This window comes from Poeciliopsis prolifica, unplaced genomic scaffold (assembly GCF_027474105.1).
Source record: "Poeciliopsis prolifica strain line A6 unplaced genomic scaffold, Auburn_PproV2 SCAFFOLD266, whole genome shotgun sequence".
NCBI classification, from domain to species: domain Eukaryota; kingdom Metazoa; phylum Chordata; class Actinopteri; order Cyprinodontiformes; family Poeciliidae; genus Poeciliopsis; species Poeciliopsis prolifica.
Window position 1 is genome coordinate 32,501 of NW_026562641.1, and position 23,743 is coordinate 56,243.

Here is a 23,743-nt window from a genome sequence, read left to right on the forward strand (position 1 = left end):
CATCATCCATCCATCATCCATCCATCCATCCATCCATCCATCCATCCATCCATCCATCCATCATCCATCCATCCATCCATCATCCATCCATCATCCATCCATCCATCATCCATCCATCCATCCATCCATCCATCCATCCATCCATCCATCCATCCATCATCCATCCATCCATCATCCATCCATCATCCATCCATCCATCCATCCATCCATCCATCCATCATCCATCATCATCCATCATCCATCCCATCCATCATCCATCCATCCATCATCCATCCATCCATCCATCCATCCATCCATCCATCCATCCATCCATCATCCATCATCATCCATCCATCATCCATCATCCATCCATCCATCCATCCATCCATCATCCATCCATCATCCATCCATCCATCATCCATCCATCATCCATCCAATCCATCCATCCATCATCCATCCATCATCCATCCATCCATCCATCCATCCATCCATCCATCATCCATCCATCCATCATCCATCCATCATCCATCCATCCATCCATCCATCCATCCATCATCCATCATCCATCCATCATCCATCCATCATCCATCCATCCATCATCCATCCATCCATCCATCCATCCATCCATCCATCCATCCATCCATCATCCATCCATCATCCATCCATCATCCATCATCCATCCATCCATCCATCCATCCATCCATCCATCATCCATCCATCCATCCATCCATCCATCCATCCATCCATCCATCATCCATCCATCATCCATCCATCCATCATCCATCCATCATCCATCCATCCATCCATCCATCCATCCATCCATCCATCCATCCATCATCCATCCATCATCCATCCATCCATCATCCATCCATCATCCATCCATTCATCCATTAATATAAAAGATCATCCAAAAGTCCAAGTTGATTCAAGAACATATTGTTCATTTTGCTCTTTGGTTAGTTGAGGATTGAATTGTTAATAAATAATGTTGAAGTTCAATTAAACAAAAAAACAGAAAAGTTTGTTTTTTTTCTTCAAAAAATGTGGATTAATGTAGGTGAAATTTATCCTTAATAATTATTAAATTGCTGTGACAGACTGGTGACCTGTCCAGGTGACCCCGCCTCTCATCCCATATTCATCGATGCTTGTCAGTCTACAATAAACCTTCGAAGCTGCATCTGCGGAGTTGCTTATTCCTTCTAACAGAGGAAGATTCAATTGATGAGAGATCTGAATTAGTGCCTGTCTGACGCACACAGAGTTCTTACACTGTTTTTATTTCTACTGCGAAGCACTTTGCGGGTTTCTGACTGTAAATAGGAGCTTTAAATAGTTTAATAAATAGTTTAATAAATAGTTTAATAAATAGTTTACTGGCTTGAAATGAGTCATTTATTAACATCCTTCAATCAGGTTGAAAGATGTTTATTGAATTATAAGTGAAATGAACAAGGCTAGAAAAGGCCAATGAATGGACTTTGTGGATTGTAACTTTATTGTAAAAACTGTTTTGCTTTTATTTTGGCACCTTCTGCATAAGGTATCCATGGTAACAGAACATCAACACTACGAGAAAGTTAGCAAAAGGATAAACGCATAAAAACCCACTTAAGTTTAGCTTCAGTCAGAAAGGAAACAAGGAAACGGCAACTGAACTTTATTTATCTAGTTTAATTCTGTGATTGATAAATTAATCAAAGGAATCGGATCAATGTGACCGGATGATTGTTTATGAGAAACAAAGATCAAATCATAAACTAAACCTCAATTCTAACAAAAACTAAAATCAGATGAGAGATGATGAATCTATTAGAGTAGATTAATAACTGGAAGAAAAAAAACATCAAATATTTTACATGTAAGTTTTACTGTCTTTAGTGACCAGCAGGGGGCGACAGCCAAGCATCACTGGGCTGTAAGCTGAGTGTTTCATCACAGAGCAAAAATCATTCCTAGAAAACAAGCCAGCATGTCATGTGAGGGAACAGTCAAATCATCTGAAATGTGAACAAAACAAAGTATGTGATTGTTGGTTTCAGGAGGAACAGGGTCAAAGGTCAAACCCCATCATGGGAGAAGAAGTGGAGGAAGATAAAAACCTGGATGGAGACGGAGGAAGAGGAGATCCTTCAGGGTTTGGATCTGCTGTCAGAACCATCAGAACCAGCAAAACCATTAGAACCACCGGAACCATCAGAACCACCAGAACCATCAGAACCATTAGAACCATCAGAACCACCAGAACCATTAGAACCACTGGAACCATCAGAACCACCAAAACCATCAGAATCAGCAGAACCATTAGAACCACTGGAACCAGGAGCTGAAGAGGCTCAACAGGCTGAATAAGAAGGCTGGTTCTGTTGTGGTTCTGTTGTGGTTCTGTCTGTGGATCCTCTGGTGATGATGATGCAAAGAAGGATTCTTCTTAAAATCAATAAAGTTCTGGCCCGTCTTCAGTCAGAGGCTTGTTCAGAGGTGCTGTAACACAGACTGCTACAGGAGATCCTTCCTGCCAGCAGCATCTTCAATAAGAATCTCAATAAATGATTTACAACATTTCATTTCCCTTTGGATCAATAAAGTATTTTTGAATATGAGACAAAGCAACAACCAGAGTCTGAAAATGTTTTTATTCCAACATGGATCTTGGTTCTGATCCAGAACTTGTTATTTAATGTAAATAAACAGAACCAAGTGGCAGCAGAGCCACTTTGAAGGAATACACACGTATTTACCGAGCGCCGCTGATGTCCAGACTTCAGCCAAACTTTTAATCAGTTTTAAAGTTTTAAGTTTAGCTTTGTCTACCTTTTAGAGACAAAAAAAAAAATCTGTCAGTTCAGCTTTCCTCCTCTTCATCATCTTCCTCACCTGGAGCAGTGAGGAAGAGGAGCAGGAACTATAATAAATAATCCATAAATAAAGACTCATCATCAGTGATGAGCATCTCAGCGAAGGTAAAGTGACTATTTCCTGTTCGGTTCCGGCCCGGTTCACAGCGACGCGCTGGGCAGCGAGCCGCGCTCCTCTTCCTCGTCCTCTTCCTCCCCCAACTCCATCCAGGGGTGCGTCAGGATCTGCTCCAACGAGGGGCGGTCCTCCGGCCGGAGGGACAGACACCAGCCAATCAGAGCCTGGCATTCTGCAGGAAGAGGCGGAGACGGTCAGCACCACACACGCCTCAACCAGTCAGGGCGCGGTGGGTCGGCGCTTACCTTTAGAGACGCGGCGAGTGAAGAAGGGCGTGGCCTTGACGATCTCCTGGTCGCGCTCGAACGGGATGTCGCCGCACACCATGTCGAAGAGCAGAACCCGAGCGACCAGACGGTGAGCGGCTCGGCTCGGTACGACCGCGACTGGACCCACTCGGGTGGGCTGTAGACCCGCGTACCTGCAGGGAGGGGAGAGGTGAGGCTCCGCCCACCGACTGAACTGTTAGGCCCCGCCCGCCGGACGGCTCCGTACCTTCGAAATCGTCGTACGGCGCGTCCTTCAGCAGCGCGCCGGAGCCAAAGTCGATGACCTTGACCTCCAGCGTCCGCGTGTCCACCAGGACGTTCTCGTCCTTCACGTCTCTGTGCACGACGCCGTGCGCGTGAACAAACCGCAGCGCCTCCACCGTCTGCCTGAAGAACCTGCGGGGGTGGAGCCGAGACGTCAGCGCGGCCGGGGCGGTGGCACGTCACCAAGGTAACGAGCGCGGGCCCACCTGAGAGCCAGACGTTCGGGCAACGCGCCGCGCTCCGTGATGAAGTCGAACAGATCCCGGCACTGCGGCGGCCGCTCCATCACCAGCAAGAAGCCCCGCCCCTCTGCCTCGAACCAGTCCAGCATCCGGATCACTCCGTCGTGACCTCCGACCTCACAGAGCCGCTGCAGCAGGGCGATCTCCATGGGAACCGGGCCGAGCTCGCCGGGCTGCGGGACGGGAAGACGTCAGAGTTAAAAACGCACAAAACACAGGAGCTAATTTCATTCACTACAGAACCAGAACCGGTCTAAGGGTGTGGAACCAGCGCATCACTGGGGAAAACCCACTGACGGAACAATGACATCACAGGTTTCCGTGGGAACCCCCTCCTGCGGTTCTGCTGCCTGTCCAGCAGAGGGCAGCAGACGCCTGGGTTCAGGTGAAAACTGAACGGGTTCTGGTTCTGGAAATGACCCTCACCAGTCTGGCCCACTGCTGGACCCGATCCCTGGAGATCTGCTTGATGGCGACCGGAAGTCCATCTGAGAGTCTGTGACCCGAAAACACGGAACCGAAGCCGCCGCTGCCGATCAGCGGGCCGCAGCAGTACCGCAGGCTGAAGGCTTCCTTCCCTGGATCAGAACACAGAACCACATCAGAACCCCCAACACACACACACACACAGACACACACAGACACACACACACACACACACACACAGACAGACAGACACACACACACACAGACACACACACACAGACACACACAGACACACACACACAGACACACACAGACACACACACACACAGACACACACACACACAGACACACACACACAGACACACACAGACACACACACAGACACCTGGACTATTTTATTATAACTCAGGAAAACCCATTTAAACCTTTAAGGTTCTGTTTCAGTCCATTGAGAGAAACGAAGTTATTCTGCAATAAACATCGTTTAAACCGACAGATGAAACTATAAACTCCTGTTTATAGTTTCATCTGTTTTATTTTTATAAAACAGATAAAACTATAAACTCCAGCTTCATGTTTTATATAAATAGCCTATATCAAGATTTATAATATTCCTTCTGTTCAGCCCAAAAACTGATCGGAAACCATCTTTTGGTCCTCACAATTGTAGTGAATGGATTACAATCCGGCCCATGTTTGATGCCGAACCGGAACCGATCAAACGTTTTTCATTAAATACGGTGAAATAGTCCTTTACTAAAGCGACCAATCAGAAGCCAACTTCACCGCGTCGCAGCCAAAAAAGAAAGAAAAGAAAAAGAAACGCCATAAAAAACGGAATTACTGGACCAGAACCAGATTTTCCGGAACCGGTTCTGAATCTTAAAAGTAGGAATGCAAGTAAACTTTATTTCTGTAGCACATTTACAGGTGAGAAACCGCAAAGCAGCTCATAAAATATGAAACTCGGTAGAAACGCTCACCGCGTCGTTTGTCCTCCGGGTTCGGATCCGCGTGGCTTTTCTCCAACATTTCCCCGAGTTTGGCTCACTGCGAGCGGGTCATAGCCCTGCTGTCTCCTCGGATTTTATCGCTCCAAAAGGCTCGGTTCGGGGTTTTCCCGTCTTCAGAGCCCGGAAGGTTCTGCTGGCCCAGAGCCGAAGGATCCCGTCCTGAGCCGGCAGCAGGTTCTGGAGCAGCAGCAGGTTCTGGACCTGCTCCACTGGCTTCACACTTTATAGCTTTTCTGCGGCCACGCCCACCCCATGCTCTTCATCCAATCAGCGTCTCACAGTGTGCTCCGTTTTGAACTGAGCAGCCAATCGGATTGAAGCTCATGAATATTCAAACAGCGCGTGGGGAAGGATTTGTAGATTTGAGATCAACGAGGCGGGTAGCGCGCGCTGATAAACTGCCGGGAAGCTCGAGGCCGATTTCCTCTCAAACATCAGTGCGCGCGCACACACAGCTACGGAAAGCGAACACGCGCACCGCAGTAAAAACACTCGGCGGTTAGAAGCTTTCTGTCGGTTTGTGAAGCTGGTGATGCGTTCAGGGAACAAACAACAGGGTAAGTAATCCAAATTTCACCTAAACCTGAAAAATCTACTTAGGCTCCATAATTTAATGTTTATATTCCTGTTGTCTAAATTAGAGCTTCACATTTCTGTCAATGTGTGAATAATTGACAGAAACTTACAAAACGTTTCTATAAAAGAAACAAAATTTTACAATTAGTGATTTTAAACTTAAATTAAGGTTCCATTTTTCTTTGAATGTTTTTAAATGAACACATATCCATCCATTAGCTGTTGATTAAGGTTAATGTAATGTAAACAAATTAAAATGACTAAATTCAAGCATTAAGTTTACGCTGATCTGAAATGTTCTGAAAGTTTCTCAACTTCCACAATTGGCCTCATTTTCTCAGAGGGGCCCTGAAGGCAGCATGTCGTCACTTCCTCCAGAAACAACCTTTCATGCTGCTTATCTTTACAAAAACAATTAAAAATCTAAGGTCCAGACAGTTTTAGTTTCTGGGTTTAAATATTTATAAATATATACAATTTTCAAGATGAAAATCATAAACGTTAAACAATCTCCTGAATGAGGCCGGACCGGATTTCTGGTTCTGCTGAACCCAGACAGGCAGCATCACCATTCCTCACTGGAACTCCTTCAACAGGGGAACCTGTAGCTTTGGGCCAGTCTTTCAGAATCGGAGGAAAGTCTGAACCAGAACCAGAACCCAAACCGCGGGGAGATGGACTCAGAAGCAGAACCAGAACCGGTTCCAGCTTTATAGACGGCTGGAATCATGAAGCTCTCAGCTGCTTTTCAGAAACTTCCTTTTTATTCCAAGAAACAAAAAAAGTTTTCATCCAACTGAGAAAATAAAACAAAACAAACTTATATTAATAATCACTGAGGATCAGAAAGACATTTTCTATTTTTCTCTTTAATTCGTTTCTGCTATGATGAACTCGGCTGTTAAACATGCAGCTAAATAAGTCTGATGATGAAGATGACGATGAGGAGGCCGGGAATGATCAGCACCTAACAGAAATGATAAGACTTTGATGGCCGAACAGAACCGGACCGGGTCTGAACAGAACCGGACCGGGTCGTCCTTCATTGGAACCACGGAGCGAAACTCAAACTGCTGGAAGCCGTCCACATTTAAATAAGATCTGATCCCGGATCGGCGTGAAGACCCGCCGACCCCGCCGACCCGGAAGTGGAAGTGATGCTGGAAGTGGGAAACAGGAAGCGGATGATTTAAAAAAGGAAATGAGTGCATCATTGTTGGATGGTTTATTTCTCCATGTTCGAGTTCTGTCTGTGGGTCGGGGGGCGGGGCGGGGTCGCGGCGGGGTCAGTGCACGGCGGCAGTGCATCAGCTGCTGTCCGGCGACGGCTCTCGCTCCCGATGCATGGCGGCTGTGGCGCTCTGGTGTTTCATGGTGTCCAGGTATTCTGCTGGGAGACGGCGAGTACGAGGCCAGGATCTCGTCGTCCTCCCAGTCCGTCAGACCTGAAACACACACCAGTTACACCAGTCAGACCAGTCCAGTCCACAGGTGAAAAATGGCTGTCTGTGCGATTTCATGTGGAGCCGTTGGAGGAAAAGCGAGCCTGCAGTGCATCTGTTAGTCGCATTAAATGCCAATAAAACATGAATGGAAAATATTGAGGGTGTGAAAACTTTGTGAAGCTCAACCAGCTGAGGACTCGTCCACAAACACCCTCTAGATGCATCCTGGGTAATATGTCCGTCAGACAGCAGATGTACCATTCTTTACTGGAAGCACTGGTTTTGGGGCAGAGCGCTTTTAAAGCGGTGGGATGAAGGAGGCTGATCTTGGATTGATTGCGTCAGTACTTTATTGGACACACAATAAAATAAGTGTTTTTTTCTTCTTTGATGAAATAAAAACAGATCCAACAAAAATTAGCATAAACAAAACGTCAGACTCCGACCAGCTGCAGCTCAGCATCAGAACAAACTGGAAGCCAATCAATCCCACAAATCAACACTGGGATGAACACAGATTAACAATTAAAATGTCTCAGATTATAACTCAGCACTATAATTCCAGACTGCTGAGCTTTTCCTGCTGCTAATCTATTTACATCTAGAACCAGCTGTGCTCTAGATCTAGAACTCTAGATTGTTGCTTTTTAATAACTTCAGTTTCTGTTCTGAAGTTTTGCCTCATCATACATTTGTCTGATCTCTGCATCTGTTCAATGATTGGATGGATCAAAGGACACCTGGTGACATCATAATGCAGAGCTGTTCATCATCTGTGTCCTCCTGGTAACTGATCTCATTTCCTGTTATAAACAGGAAATAAGGAGAGCTCTAACAGGACAAGGAGACACGTTGGACAGAAACTGCTGCCCCGATTCCGTCACCGCGCTTTCAACAGGCGGCGTTCCGGTTCCCAGTCGGGGGAAGCCCCACGCTGCGATATCGGCTACAGACTACCCAACATGCTGAATATCCGCGATTTCAGATCTGAACGGTGCCGACGTTCTCCTGAGTGGACCAGATCAGTCTTAAGGACCAGGGCAAGATGATCACTATGGATTATCTTAAAAGTCATCCGATAGTTAGGGCGATTGTTGGAAGGGAAAATTGGGACAAAAATATGGTAAAAATCCTGCTGGTCAGCCTGGGAAATTGATTTTGGTGTGGCCTTCATAGATCAAGAAGATTAAAAAATGTTCAGGGAACTTAAAATAAGATTAGTACAATTCAAACAGCATAGAACATATTGGTGACCACAGGTTACACAGAGCCGTCCTCTCAGAGTCAGCTATTGCTCATGCTAATGCTAATGCTAATGCCAGACGAAGATTATACATTTATATCTAAATGTTTAAATCACTAAAATTATTTACGTTTCAAAAATATCAATTATTCAAAATCAATTTCTCCAATATTATTCACTTTGGAATCTGTCTCCAATTAAGCATTTGCCCTCCAACATGGCAGAACGCTCCAGACTGCAATAACGTCGGCCATTATTTCTCAGGGGAAAGACTCCATCCACCCATCACTACTTCCGAGTAAAGTCTTTCTCAAATTGTTGTTGAAGGATCACTGGTGGTCCACGGCCCCCCCTAGTGGTCCACGAGGTACTGCATGTAAACGACAGTTTATTCTGATGAAGGATAGCCTTTTGGATCCTCTGGCTGCTTATTGCGTCCTCTGACATGTGGTGGGTCCCATCCTGATCAGCCCTTGTTCTTCTGGGACAGTGATGTCACTCTGTCCTGTGATTGGACAGAGGACTTTTTGTAGTTGACAAAATGGAGTCTGTTTGTGGTGAGTTTCATTCCGGCATGGTTTGGATGGACTCCATCTTGTTTGTGAAGATCCAAATGTTTCCAGGAGATTCTGTTAGCGCTTAGCCGTTAATCAGGAGCCGGCCGCTTTGGCTCTCATGAGACGGTGGGCTATTGACAAACTCCTTTAGCTGTGGAACGGGTCGGAACCAGGCAGAAGATATTTCTTACCGAAGGCCGTGGGGGACATCTCCTGCATGATGGCCCGGTACTCCAGGTGGTGCCGGCTCTGGTTGCTCGGACCTGAACACAGAAACGTTCAGCAAGTAAGCGACATGGACAGAACCTTCAAGGTCAGGTTCCTGTCCGGTTCAACTGAGAGTTAAAAAATTGAGCTTCAACGTTGCAAAGATTTGGAGATGGGACATAAACCGGACCCTAATTGGTTCCTAATGGGACCCAAACTGGAACCCTGCAGAGGTTCTCAGAGAACTGTGGACCCAATCCAAACTGCAGTTCCCTCAGACACATTCTGACTTTGTTCATGTTCTGTTGGCTCCTGTTGATGGTTCTGTCCGTGCTGTGGGCTCGGGCCCAAAGATCGGCATCAGATCCATCGGTCCGCAGCCTCAAACTGGGCCACGATCAGAAATTCAGTCCAAATGGACTTGAGGTGCTGCGAGACTCAAACTTCCAGGTGGAAATTATTCGGATCTGTTCATAACTAAACCTTAAAAAGTTCTGAATTATTTGGTTCTTGAGGGAAAATGTACATTTTATGGAATTTAAAGTTTTTACAATGGTGCTAAAACAGAAAAGAATTCTTTTAGTTACAAATTTGAGGCTTGAGACCTGAATCCTGGTTCTGAGGTTCTGGTTGCTCTTCTGGGCTCAAACAGGGTTCACCTGGTTGTAGAAAAGCTGTTCCCCTGAACCGGTACCGGGTCGTCTGTTCCTTTCTGAGGGAGCGGTTAGCGGGCTAATGCTAGCTCATTTCTGTCTGTGGCTCTGGAAGAGAATTTGGATCAAAACACAATCTCCCTTCAAGTCCAGTTCATCAGAACTGGTCTTCCACTTCAGGTGGTTCTGACCCAGTTAGCTGAAGCTCAACAGAAATCAGAACCTGCCAACCAGAGTCAGGGCCGAGAACCAACATGGATCAGTAGGACATGGCGGCTACAGCAGGGTTCTGCAGCTCCAGGTGAGGGTCTCTGCAGTCCGGCTACTGGTTCTGGTTCGGATCGACTACCGAGCTTCGGTGGCAAATACTTGAGCAGATGCACTTCCTGCTCACCATCAGCAGGGAGCAGGAAGTGACATCACCGTGTGTGTGTTACCTGGAGCGCAGGGCGACGGCGGTTTGCTCAGGATGAGGGCAGCTCCAGTGGGGGAGGGTGGCTTGTTGCCGGCCGGCGCGATGGCAGTGAGGTCCGAATGGGAGGGGTCAGAGTCCCGCTGCCGCGGCGACCGGGCGCTCCAGTCGTCCGGTCCGCTAGAAGCAGCCGCGGTGGCCGAGCTGCAGGTGGCGCTAGCTTTACGGGGCTGCAGGAAGAAGCAGAGGACAGCGTTACCTGGAGCTCCGCCCACTTTCATTGAACACCACCAGATCACGTTGGGTCTCAGCTGTCGGTTCAGGCTTTCCCCCAGTGAATTATAAGCCTGGCGGGCTGCCAGGCTTCAGTTTCCCTGCTGCCAGCTTTAAGCTTGGCTTATTTTTGTTTTTATGTTTGTTGTTTTTAAGGCTAGTTGCGGGTTTGAGATTTGTCAGCAATGTCTTTTAGCAACATCTTTACATTTGCTATCAACTTAATATGAGCTGAGCAAATTTTCTGGGGGAAACCCTGCGGTACTGTCTCACCTGTCGGGCCTGTTTCTCCTGGTCCTGGAGCCACTGCAGGTAGGACTCGCGCGCCACCTGCTCCTCGATGGCCTCGTTGGTCGCCTCCCAGTCCGTCGCCCGCTTCTTGTCCTCCAGCATCTGCTGCTCGATCCACGACTCTTCGGACGTCTTGATGGCCGACTTCATCAGAGACTGGTCCGCGTACTGGGAGGGAAAGGTCAGAGGTCAACCCCGCAGCAATGGCCCTAAGAGGAAGCGTGTCGCTGTGGTTCTGGTACCCCGGGTTTGAAGGCGGGAAGGCCCAGGCCCACGCCGATAGTGGCCTTGTTGGGGTTCACCACAGAGTTGTAGTGGATGTTGCGGTGGTAGCTCACTCTGATTGGCTCATCATTGTTCTGATGGATGCCGTGGAATGTGTTGATTGGCTCTGTGGGACCGGGAGGCGGGATCGGTAAAGATGCGTGAATCTGGTTCGGGTTCAGATGTGCCGACGGACTCACCTGTGCTGTACTGGTACACCTCCACCGGTCTGTTGTACATCTCCGCCATGGCCTGCATCTCGATGTGGTTGCCATGGCAATTGTTTTTCCTCTTCCTGTTGATGTACGTGGTAAAGTCTTCTGTCACGTAGTTGGAGAAGTAGTCTGCATTCTTCATCTGACGGAAGCAAACAGACGCCGTCAGCCGATTGGATGAGAAGTCGGCGAGGGGAGGGGTCGTGGTCACTCACCAGGTAGTCCATGCAGTGCTTCCTCACCACCTCGTGCATGTCCTGATCCCCGTACACCTGGTCGGCTGCAAACAGAGGACAGCTAATTGAACAAAGGGATGGGCGGAGCCAGAGCTTCTGTCCAATCAGCTCTCAGCTAACCCTAAACGTCTTTCTTTTACGTTTCGCTTAAAACTCAACAGCTATGAATAAATATGAAATATGCAGAAAACGCTTCCTGGATTCAGACATGAGTTTCAGTCGAGACAAACGGATCTTTAGGTTCTGATACCATCCTCCCAACCCGGGCTGAAGAAAATCCCACAGAAATCAGGATTTAGTTCCAAGATGGCGAGAAGGACCCGGCTGCAGCAACAGGAAGGGGCGGGGCGGGCCGCTGTCAGTCTCAGACCTAATATGGAAACGGGACCATTGGAGTCCAGAGGTGAAGGGGGCGTCATTTCCTATATTATCTCTGGCCTCTGGTTTTTATTTTCTTGTGAAATCAGTGATATATCTTCAGCTTTTGGAAGGATTTTCACTCTCAGCATGGATTTGAACTTCTCTTTTATTTACTTCAGTGCAGCTCACAGTCTTAACAAATTAATTCTGGCATTACTGATACCATAAAAGACAACTTGTCTAATAAAATACCATGCTTTTTCAAGAAGGTGGAGCTAATTAAATGACCTCAAAGTGATTCCAGTTCCTCTTGATGGCCAACTTGTTGAAACCGTAACAAAGTTGAAATACTTTGTGTCATTCTTGGTCAGTCAGCTCAACTTTTCTGAAAACACTGACTATATTTTTAAGATTTGTTCTGAGAGACTCCGTCTTTAAGAAGACTCTGTGATCTCAGGGTTACCCAACTAGAGGGTGTTGACTTAAAATGTTAAAACTCAACATTCTAATAGAACTCAAAACAACATTTTAACTCAAGTTTGAACTTTTCATCTCCTCGGCTGGTTCCGTCTCATGAGCTGCAGATTAACAAACTTTTAATGAAACTTTCACTGGCAGGTAAAACAGCAGGTAAATGGTGGTGAAACCAGAACCAACTTTATCTCAACTGTTTGCTGGAAGATGATGGAAGATGCAGGAATATTTTAGCAGAGAGCATCCATCCTCTTTCTTCATCAGTTTGACCTCTGACCTCATGAAGCCGTTTCTGTTTTCCTCTGGTAATAACAATCTATTAGAAATCATTTATTGACAGGGCAATAAATTATTCTTTACCAGCTAAATGTTAACATTTACCTGCAGCTTGCTGAGAGTTTTACTCTATTCATAAATTATTGATGATGTGATTCTATGAATAGGATTTATTGTTTTAGAGGAAAATTTTCACCGTGCTGGACAAAATATGTATAAGACCCTACGAACAAAAAATCTATCAGAATAATATACATGGCACAGTAAAAGCAAATATTTTTATTTTTACTGGTATCTGTTTTACAATCCTGATTATAATAACCAGATATGTTATTCTTCTGTGAATCTAATTAATTTGTTTCTTACTGACTTTTGTAGATGGTTTTTATTATAGATCATTATGTTGCTTTTCATGTCTGCTTATTTCTTTTATTCCCCCTATAAATGATGGAGATATATAAATGTTATTCATAACATATAAAGATCTTGTTTATGTCATTTAATCAGCTCTACATCATTAAGAAAATAAAAAAAGTATGGTGTTTTATTAGAGAATTTATCTTTTACGGTGCCAATAATGCTGAAATTAACAGCAAATAATAAAGACTTGTATTTACTATTTACTTGTATTTAAGTAGTTGTGTTACTACCCCCTCGCCAGTAGAGGCAGTAGTAGACTCAAAAAGACGCAACTCTGGAGCAGATTTAGAAGTACACCGAATTTAAAAACTGTGAGCTGCACAGAAGTAAATAAAAGAGAGAAGTTCAAAGACAAGCTGAGAGTGAAAGTCCTTCTTAAAGATGAAAATATATCACAGATTTCAAACGACAATAAAACGGGAGACTGCAGATAATATAGGAAATAGCGCCCCCTTCACTTCCAGAGTGCAGTGGTCCCATTTCTAAATGTATGAGTTGGCTATGTGATCTGTTTGCTGCAGCCAGATGTTCTTGAAGATGGCCACCGACGTGGAGCAGGAAGCAGCCAGAGTTTTAATCAGACCTTTATAAAAGTTGTGATGGATCTCAAAATAATGGAGAGAAATACTTGGAACCAGCCCAGAACCGGTCCGGCAATACTGATCTAGATGAGCTATTTCTAGATCCAGACCTGCACGACCTCCTCTGAACGGTGAGAAGCTGAAGGGAATCACCTGCAGAAAGCCTACAGATCTGCCTATAGATCTATAGATCTAGAGGCATCTATAGGTGATCTATAGATCACCTATAGATCCAGGTGACATAGATCATCTTCTGATAGAAAACCAGTCTAGAAGTTGCTGGTTCCAGTTGTAAAGAAACATTACATTTTAGTTTTATTTAGGGAAATAAATACTGAGCTGTATCAACACACAGACACACACACTTCCTCCCTGGCGAGGCGTCAATATGCAAATGAGGCTCGTAGTTTGATTCCAGCAAATCACATGACCTGTTACCGCGACGATTCTCAGAACCTCCAACAGCTTCCCTTTCTCACTTGTGGTTATCGAGTGTGTGTGTGTGTGTGTTGGTGTGTGGTGTGTGTGTGTGTGTGTGTGTGTTGTGTGTGTGTGTGTGTGTGTGTGTGTGTGTGTGTGTTTGTGAAAGCGTGTGTGTGTTTGTGTGTGTGTGTGTGTGTGTGTGTTTGTGAAACCAGCGATCGGCCCCAGGTTATCTAGAGTCACCAAAGCGGGCCGGGCGAGCCCCCCCCGAGAGAGGAGCCGCGCCCGCATGGGTTTTGGGTCTGATAAATGCACGCCCTAACCCTAACCCCCCGCCCCGCGAAGGACGAGGGGGCCGGGTCATGTATTAGTTTTAGTAAATATATGCAAAGTTTTTACCTGCAGAGAACTCATCAAAATCCACTGAAATATGATTCAGTTATTTAGACCAGGAAGCATCAAACCCAATGATTTTATGATTTTCATATTTTATTGTTTAGATGATGAAACTGAACCGATTTATCCTCAGACAATAAGCCAGCACAAAATAAAGAAAAGAAAATAAAGATGTGAAAACATCACAACATGTAAATAATACATTTATTCAGTTTGTCTCATAAAGACAAAACGATTCGTCTGAATGAATCAATGACTGATTTATTCAAGAGAAACCAGGGCTGATCGATAGGTTTGATTACTGCAGCTGATCGATAGGTTTGATTACTGGAGGTGATCAATAATCTCAGGTATAGCTGCTCCTGTGGCTCTGATGGAGAACATGGAGCCATTGATCAGAGATCATATTGATCTGCTGGTTTATTGGCGTTTAGATTGATCCAGACTGATCATCCTGGGACTCTGAGCAGAACTTGAAGCAGGTTCTGGTCCTGGTTCTGGTCCCGGTCCCGGTTCTGGTTTCGGTCCCGGTCCTGGTCCCGGTCCCGGTTCTGGTCCCGGTTCTGGTCCGGTCCCGGTTCTGGTCCTGGTTCCGGTCCTGGCTCCGGTCCCGGTCCTGGTCCCGGTCCTGGTCCCGGTCCCGGTTCCGGTCCCGGTTCTGGTCCTGGTTCGGTCCTGGCTCCGGTCCCGGTCCTGGTCCCGGTCCCGGTTCTGGTCCCGGTTCTGGTCCTGGTCCTGGTCCCGGTTCCGGTTCCGGTTCGGTGGGGGCCGTCCGGCTGGCCTCCTGTAGCTTCTGCTCTGCTTCTGTGTTCAGGTAGCTTGCTGCTCGTCTGGCTGCAGTCTCATCATTTATGTGTTTAGTCTTTACAATTTAGTCTTTACTGTGACCTATGCGCCCCGAGAGCAACTTGGAAATCAAATATAGAATCGTTATTATGCTAAAGACGTGTACTGCGACAAAGACGTTGCCATGGCTTCACGTGGCGGCAGACTTCCTGGTATTTATACTAATTTACATTAATATGTATTTATGGAGGCGACGGGCGGAGCAGCAGCTGCTCTGCTTCCTGTAAATTAGGATTTAGAAAGGAAAGGCGCCGGGACCGCAGGCTTTATACATCTGGACTCGTTTGTGCGCCGCACTTTTCTAAATTTGTCTAGTCCAAGTTTTAGTGTGAAAAACTGTGTACTCTTTCTTACATGAGGCCCCTGATAGGTTTGCACCGATTGCAGAGCTCCAGCCGATCACTGATTACGATCTTAAAAATTTGACCTGCTGATTCGAATTTGGCCTATACCAATTTTTTATCTGAAATGTCATTAAAAATGACAAGAAGTCATTGAGTTGGCAACAGTGGGGCGACTATTGTTACTGCAAACAAGCAGACATCACCTGGTGGGCGGGGCTAACCAGTCAAATTTTTCACTGCAAAGTAAGATTTTTAGACCTTTGCTGAGGAAGATGACATCACTGGATCAGGTATCGACCGATCACCAAGTTTCCAAATTTCAGGATATCGGCGCAATAAATCGGTGCACTTGTAGTCCAGAACCTTGAGTCCAACAGAACTTGAGACCATAGAGACTTTGTTTATCATTGTCATATATTAGCAGATTTTTATGGTTATGATTCTGCTGAATGAAAGCAATGAGTTTCAAGGGCCAAATGTGGCTCAGAACCAGAACCAGTTCAGGAAGCAGAGAGGAAATAAAACTGACACGTTTATCAGGGTTCATCCACACGCCAACCCTGGACGTGTGGATGATGTCAGTTACTGAAAAACCAGAAAGGCTTCTGCAGAATGAATCATGAAATCACAGGCAGCCCTCTGATTGGCCAGCTGTTTCTCAGAGGAGGCAGGGCATCAGTGCCTCTGTCCTTTGTGTCAATAAAGTTTTATCTGACTCCACTGTGAAGAGCAAAGCATGCTGGGTACTGCAGTCCAGCAGAGATCAGTGAAGCACACTTCTGGGCTTTCCACGAATCAGAGCCGACCAGCTGTGAACCTCCACCCACTCCCCAAACCGCATCGAACCAAACCCAAGCCAACTGGGACCAGCCACTGGGACCAGTCTGGTAAAACTGGGACAAGTCTGGTAACTGGGACAGCTGGTAAACTGGGACCAGTAAACTGGTAAACTGGGACCAGCCTGGTAAACTGGGACTAACTGGGACCAGTCTGGTAAACTGACCAGTCTGGTAAACTGGGACCAGTCTGGTAAACTGGGACCAGTCTGGTAAACTGGGACCAGCCTGGTAAACTGGGACCAGTCTGGTAAACTGGGACCAGCCTGGTAAACTGGGACTAAACTGGGACCAGCCTGGTAAACTGGGACCAGCCTGGCAAACTGGGACTAAACTGGGACCAGTCTGGTAAACTGGGACCAGTCTGGTAAACTGGGACCAGCCTGGTAAACTGGGACCAGTCTGGTAAACTGGGACCAGCCTGGTAAACTGGGACCAGCCTGGTAAACTGGGACTAAACTGGGACCAGTCTGGTAAACTGGGACCAGTCTGGTAAACTGGGACCAGTCTGGTAAACTGGGACCAGCCTGGTAAACTGGGACCAGTCTGGTAAACTGGGACCAGCCTGGTAAACTGGGACTAAACTGGGACCAGCCTGGTAAACTGGGACCAGCCTGGCAAACTGGGACTAAACTGGGACCAGTCTGGTAAACTGGGACCAGCCAAGCGTGTTGATCAGCTGCATTCCACTGTCCTCACAGCGCCACCTAGTGGCTGCTCAGACACATGGGCGTCTCACTCAGAAACAAAGGCTGAAAACCAGTGAAGTTGAAGGGATTAATGGCATTAAGGTCAGGGGTCAGGGGTCAGGGGTACACTCTGTATCTTAACATCAGTCTCATAGCAACGGGTACGTTGCTCATTTACTTTTCCCAAACTGGGATAAATGATGTTGGACCTGCTCACTGGAGTTCAGATGTTTGAGCTCCAAGAATCTCAAAGAACATTTTAGTCCTTTTTCAGTGAAATGCAGACCTGAATGAAGAGCAGAAATGTTTCCTCAGATAGTCTTTTTCATGAATTCAAACAGGTTAAACATGTAACTGAGCCTCAGATGACACGGAGCCAGAAATTGCCTCAGGCTGGATCAATCAGCCCTTCAAAACAAACTCAGCATTCTGCATCTCACTGCTGTTGCACTGAATCCCAGTCAAACTGCTGATCAATATTACATCTGGTCTGGTCTTACAGACTGGCTGCAACCGCCACGCATGTCTTAGGGTGGGCTAAGGTTGGACTAGAAGGCAGGAACAAGAGTTACATTTTCAGAGAACCTGTGATTGAAGGAATAACATTGGTCAGACGAAGATCAGACAGAAACATAAAGAGCTAAAAAAAAAACAGGACGTTCAGTGTGAATCAGGCGGTTAAAGTCTCCAACAACTTCAAAGAATCAGGCACATTTTATGTAAAAGCAGAAAATGATCCGAGACTGAAAAAGAAACAGACAAACAAATTGTTGGGTTTTACTTGATTCGAACTGAAGGACACCACTGTTCCCATTTTAGGACTTTTAAAGACTTTAAAAAGACGCTTTGGAAAACCTGCTGGAGGCTTCAGGATTAAATAGATCTGAGACTCAAAGCATCACTTCCTGCAAACATGGGAATGAACCTGAATGAAACTGATTTTGGTAACTTGAAGCTTCGCTGCAGGTTGGGGCTGAAACTAGGAAGAAACCAACTATATTAAGGAAACACACACACCAAAAGAGTCCAACAGCTGCACAACGCCCCCTGCAGGTAGGAACATTTCAGACAATAATGAGCTAAAATGTAAAGATGAAACATGAAGGAATTTTGCAGAGTTTGTGCTGCTTAATGAATAGAACTCTCAACCGAAGTATGAAACCAACCTGGTCTTGTTCCAGAACCGTCTGTAGTAAATACTGTTCTGACCCCAGCTGGAGGTAGTAAATAGCCCCAACTGGGCTTTTCATGTTCTTGGGTCCAAGTTCCAGATGTTTGAACGCAATAAAAATGAGGAACCAAACTTTAAGGTTTACCTGAATTAAGTTATTGTAATTTGTGAACAGAATTGAAAATATTGTTTTATGTTCATGCCATAACATCATTTCTCCTCCGACATAAATAAGAGGAGAAATAAAATGTCTGAACCAAGCACAGTTCACCAAACACTGCCATCTGGTGGCGATGGGTGGAAGTGCTACACACCTGTGGAGGAATGGACTCACCCACAGCTCTGAAGAGGCACGCCCCGTCCTCCTTCATCTTCTTGATGACAAATCCTTTCTTCTCCCTCAAAGCTTTCTCGAACCAGTGTTCCTGCTGGAGAGCAGAGCGCTGATCAGGGAGCTTCCGGTAGGTAGGACCAGGACCGAACACCAACGCTTTGTTGGGTGTGTTCACACCAGCCCTGTGCGGTCCCACTTTCATGAAACTAGTTTGTTTGTCTATGAGGTCCAGTTCATTTGAGGAGGTGTTACTAAAGAAGCGAAGGTTTTGGTTTGGTTTCAAAACGAGCGGACTGGAGGGTTAGGCTCGCTACAGCACAGGGCATTCTGGGTAAATATATTACTATCTGCTCTGTGGCTTCGCGCAGGTGTTGCCTAGGTTGCCATGGCAATGGGTCTGTGTGTAGAGTAAAGCCGACAGAAAACGAGGGAAAAACAGAATATAAATGGTTTAAAATTGCTTTTCTTTTTTATCACTTTCTTTCCTGTTGTTGTGGCGACCTGCAGCCACTTAATTTTTTAATTTCCTTCAATAAACAACAAAATCAGGACTAATTGCCTCTTTTGTTTGTAAAATGTGGCAATATTCATAACTATAACCAAGTAAGATAAAACATTTTATAAAGTATGGGAACCATACTTTGCTACGTTTTAGCAAATTAATTTTAACAGCATGTAATATTAAATGACTAACCAATGCAAAAGGAAAATGTGCTTAGTCCTTTGCATCTTGACAGAAACCAATCTGTGTATAGATTAATATCCTGGGAGAAAACATATTTACATATCAAAACATCAGCAATTTTGAATTTAAACTATGTTTTATAGAAATGAAATGAAGGCTCTGATCGTTTTTGTGACAGATTCCTGCTCATTCCACATTTGCAAGCATCTGGTTTTGTGGACAGACTCACTGCGTAGTAACGGCGCCTTCAGGAGTGTCGCTCACTGCAGCAGTATATGGGCAATGTTCACACAGTCACTCACATCAATGGAGACATCCTTCAAAATGTGATGCTACTCCAGTTTTGTTTCCATTTTGTGAAGAAGGAAGTTGCGCTGGTCTTTCGAGGTTTTGTGTCAATTCCTTCAATAATTCTTGGTGCAGCAATCTACAATCATCTCCTTTGTTTTGTTCACATTCAAGATGAGATGATTGTTCCACTAAGAGCTCCACCAGGTCTCTGGACAGAGTACTCTCTGATCTGATACTGTTCTGTTGGAGCTTTTTCTCCAGCTTCTTCCTGTGTGTCTCCTTATTGTCTCTAATATTAAACTGTAAGCTGCTTTGGTATACTTCTCTATGATTCTCTGACTCCCTAAATTAAAGTTATTTCATTGTTTTATAGCAGTTCTTCAGGAAGGTTTGTTATTAGGATATTAGTGTTTTGGTCGGGATGGTGTTGTTCACACAGATGTTTATATAGTCATAGGAGGCATAGATGTCTTTTCCATGCACTCTTCTGGGCTTCCTATAAACTTTTTGAAGTATTCTGAATAATTTTAGCATACTGTACTGTTTCATAACTAGAATCAATGGGAACATATGTGTGATTGAATAGAAATAATGTTGTAAAATGGCACTATATAAATGAACTGAATTGAAGCAAAATGTGGCTGGCACAGAACATCCCAGTCTGTACCCCCAAAACAACTCAAGGTTTTCTTAGTTTCCCGTGGCCATCGTCTCTCATCTTTCCTCTGAACAAAAGAAACACACAAAACTGTGACTGGATTTGCCATGAGTAGGTTTTGCTTTGGAGGTGTATAAATCTTTGAAGAATTCTTACCCCTTATCCTACCTACACACTTGAACCAGTCAAAGGTGGGTTTGATTTAAAAAGATAATGTGAACATAAAACTAACCCTAACCCATAGACCTGAACCTGAGGGAGAAGCAGCTGGATAAGTTTCCATCTGGATCACTTCAGGTCCAGATGGACATGTAAACAGGAAGTATTCCGGAGTTGGATTAGGCTTACCAGACGTCTTGATTTCCTGGGACAGTCCCTGTCTTAGGTGACCAGTCCCCGGCTAAAGCTGTCTCCCGAAAAGTCCCCGATTTTAGACTTTTATGAATGAGCAAAGAAATTTCCAATAGATCATTATAATGGTAGCCGGAGACTCCATGTGTCATGGGTAGAAAGCCTGAGTGAGCATGTTGCGCGCAACAACAGCCGTTACGTTAGCTGCTTGCTCTGCTGTTAACGTTACAGACAAAGAAGAGCAGCAGTAAGCCGACCGCCAATAAAAATCAAGAAGAGCCGAGAAAGACAAGAAGCTGGAAGGGGAGAGCTCGAGTTTTGACCAGCTTCGAAGGGGAGCTGACCTCATACGGTATGTGTTTTGTCTGGACTTGGCTAATTTTTACCATCATGAAGCCTTAGTTGACGGTCAAGTAAAACCAAGCTTTTATTAACAAACGCAAGACGAGAGCACAAAGAACAGATACAGAATTAGCCAGAGTGAGAGAAATAGCAAGAGGATGGTTAAAATAAACTCACTGTAAAGAAAGGTGTTTTGGGATTCACTGGTTATCATCGGGTTTTTTCCAAGCTAGATATGACTTTATGAAAATGTTATCACTCAGTGACAGGAAAACTGAATGAATTGAAACTGATGAGGATGGAGAGATATTCTCTTCTATAAATATTCATTTTCTCATTTCAAAATAACTAAATTCTAAAATAAAACAAATCTGACTTTATTCATTAAATTGTACATTTCCAGTATATGTGTACATTCTAATATTTTTGGAGGAGATTGTGATATGTCTCTGTCTCTGAATAGTGGCCGACTGATAAAAGATAAAACAGGAGGAAAATATTCAGATAAACTGAATGAACGAGGAAAACAGGAAAACTGACGGCTGGAGAGAAAGACAAAATGTAAACATTTAGTCGTCTCTTGTATTTGAAGTCTTTTTCTTTACTATCAGCTGTGATGTTTCTCAAGTTTTCACATAATCTTTTCTGCTCTTGTTCTGTCCAGGCCAGAGACGCTCTGGTCATGCATCAGCTCTTCAGATCCAGGAGGGTTTTCAGCTCCAGAGATGGGATCATGTGAAGTTTTAACTACCATCATTTTAATTTAGCCACAATTTAAAAGCAGTTTCTGACTTTCATCAGTTTGTCAGTAAACAAATTTTTACTAGTTTTGTCAGTTCAAGTTTCTTCTGTTAGCACTGTGAGCTTTTTGCTTTTTGTTCATGAACAAAGGAATACCAATAATGTTATTAACGTGTGTGCATGCTCACTTACAATGTATTTAACCCCCCCCCTCCCCCCAATTTTTAGTTTCAGTTCTCTATTGTGGCTATTAGTTTTATCATTAATATTATATTATTATTACAATTAGGAAAAAACAGTGTGGACAGACATGTTCCTGCTTTTATATTTTATTTTTAGTCTTTAAATATCAATAAATATGTAAACTGTAACTTTCCCAGTTTCTTCTTTTTATTTGGATAAATGTACATCTGTCCCCAGATTTAGTCTTAATTTGGATCGTTATCTTTTGTCTGTGTGAGACCAGGACCACTTCTGATTAAAAGTTACCTGCAACATCAATTCCGTTACTATATCAACCTGAAACTTTGGGATAACAGGCTAAACTTGTGACGTGAATAGTGTACATAATTACATCATTTAGTGGCTCTATAGTTGGATAAGCAGGAAAAATTGTTCAACTTGAACAATTCATTCATTCAAATACATTGAGCCATTTCTCCAGCTCTTACTGGGGCCTCTACTTTAGAAATGTCACCCTGTCGACAGAAGTTGACCCCAGAAAAGCCCCAGAAGTCCATAAAGCCCCATTAGCCTGCTATTAGCATCGTTAGCTCCCTACCTGCTCCACGGTGGCCGGGTCCACGGACTGCAGTCGGGCCGCGTTCTCGTACTCATCCTCGCTGTTGTTCCCGCTCCTTCTTCAGTGTCCTGGCTGGAGCCCACTCCTCCCGGGCCGGTCACTCCCGGCTGGCCTCCACCGGCCAGAGCAGCTACCACCCCCCCGGAGCAGGTTCCTGCCTGCCGCCGCCTCTTGCTCAGGCCGGGCCCGGAGCAGCAGCCTCCTATCGCTCCGCCGCATCCAACCACACCGGAAGACACCACCAGCTCTCCCCGAGAGCTAGTAACCATTCCTCCGCTGCTGTCCCGTCCGTCCCCTGGACCCACCGGGGACACGGAGCCGACCGGCGGCGGGGAGGCCTGCTGAGGCCGCGAGCTGGCCTCGATGTTCCGCCTGTCTTCTCTGGCTGAAGGTGGGGCGCTCTGGTAGGACCAGGGAGGTGGTGAAGCCCTCGGCCTGGCTCCGGTCCTCCCGGTGTGCGGGTGCGTGTGTTGGTGAGAGTCAGACCCGCTCCGACGGTCGTTGTCATCGGTGTGGTCCGAAACGCCAACCGCGGAGCTGGGCTTCTTTTTCGGGAGGATCGTCATGGTGGAGTCGGTGTAAGGGGAGCAGGGAGTCGGTTAGAGATGGAGACAGCTCCGTTGTTCTGGATCTAAAGTGTCGGTCGGGTCACCGTCCGGACCGGCCGTTAGGCTCCTACCACCAAGCTAAGACCCTTCAACGAGCCGGAGGTGAAGGAAGAAGCGGCCCCTCGGCTCCTTTTCGACGGTTTGATTTGAACAAAAACAAAAGCGTCTCCCTCTTCCCGTTCTCCAAAACATCAACACAGGCTGACGGAGCGTAGCGACGTCACCTCCCGTCTGCCACGTCATCACGTTCTTCTTGAACTCTAGTCACACTAATGAGCTTTTTTTCGTCTCTGTCCTGAGACAAGAGTTGAGGATGCAGCATTTTTTAGTCACTTTATTCAATATTCAAATCACTTTCAACATCCTTAAATGTTTTAAAACAAAATGCTTCCCCGAACAAAACCTGATCCTGCAACAGGTGGAGTCAGCTCCACCCCAACTTGATAAAAGTACATCACTTTTATCACATATGTGACCCATTAAAAGTTAGTTATAGTGAGTTAATTTGTAGATTTCTCACCAAAACATGGGTTCGACTTTCTTGATGTTTTATGCTGTCATAATTATTTTGACC

The 23,743-nt window shown here is 45.4% G+C and overlaps 2 protein-coding genes across 2 annotated transcripts; both read right to left on the reverse strand.

Annotated features, from left to right (window-relative positions):
* Positions 1 to 2,616: 2,616 nt before the first annotated feature.
* On the reverse strand, positions 2,617 to 5,367 carry LOC129357624 (serine/threonine-protein kinase pim-2-like). Its single transcript, XM_055026715.1, is given in 7 exon segments — positions 2,617 to 3,127; positions 3,201 to 3,296; positions 3,299 to 3,376; positions 3,451 to 3,620; positions 3,695 to 3,903; positions 4,157 to 4,308; positions 5,140 to 5,367. Coding segments are annotated over 7 exon segments (903 nt in total). The 5' UTR covers positions 5,189 to 5,367; the 3' UTR covers positions 2,617 to 2,978.
* A 1,370-nt stretch (positions 5,368 to 6,737) lies between these two features.
* On the reverse strand, positions 6,738 to 23,340 carry LOC129357623 (OTU domain-containing protein 5-A-like). Its single transcript, XM_055026714.1, is given in 11 exon segments — positions 6,738 to 7,134; positions 7,136 to 7,190; positions 9,182 to 9,253; positions 10,288 to 10,492; positions 10,809 to 10,994; positions 11,069 to 11,217; positions 11,291 to 11,447; positions 11,521 to 11,585; positions 18,692 to 18,785; positions 22,541 to 22,614; positions 22,617 to 23,340. Coding segments are annotated over 11 exon segments (1,650 nt in total). The 5' UTR covers positions 23,128 to 23,340; the 3' UTR covers positions 6,738 to 7,052.
* Positions 23,341 to 23,743: the final 403 nt, after the last annotated feature.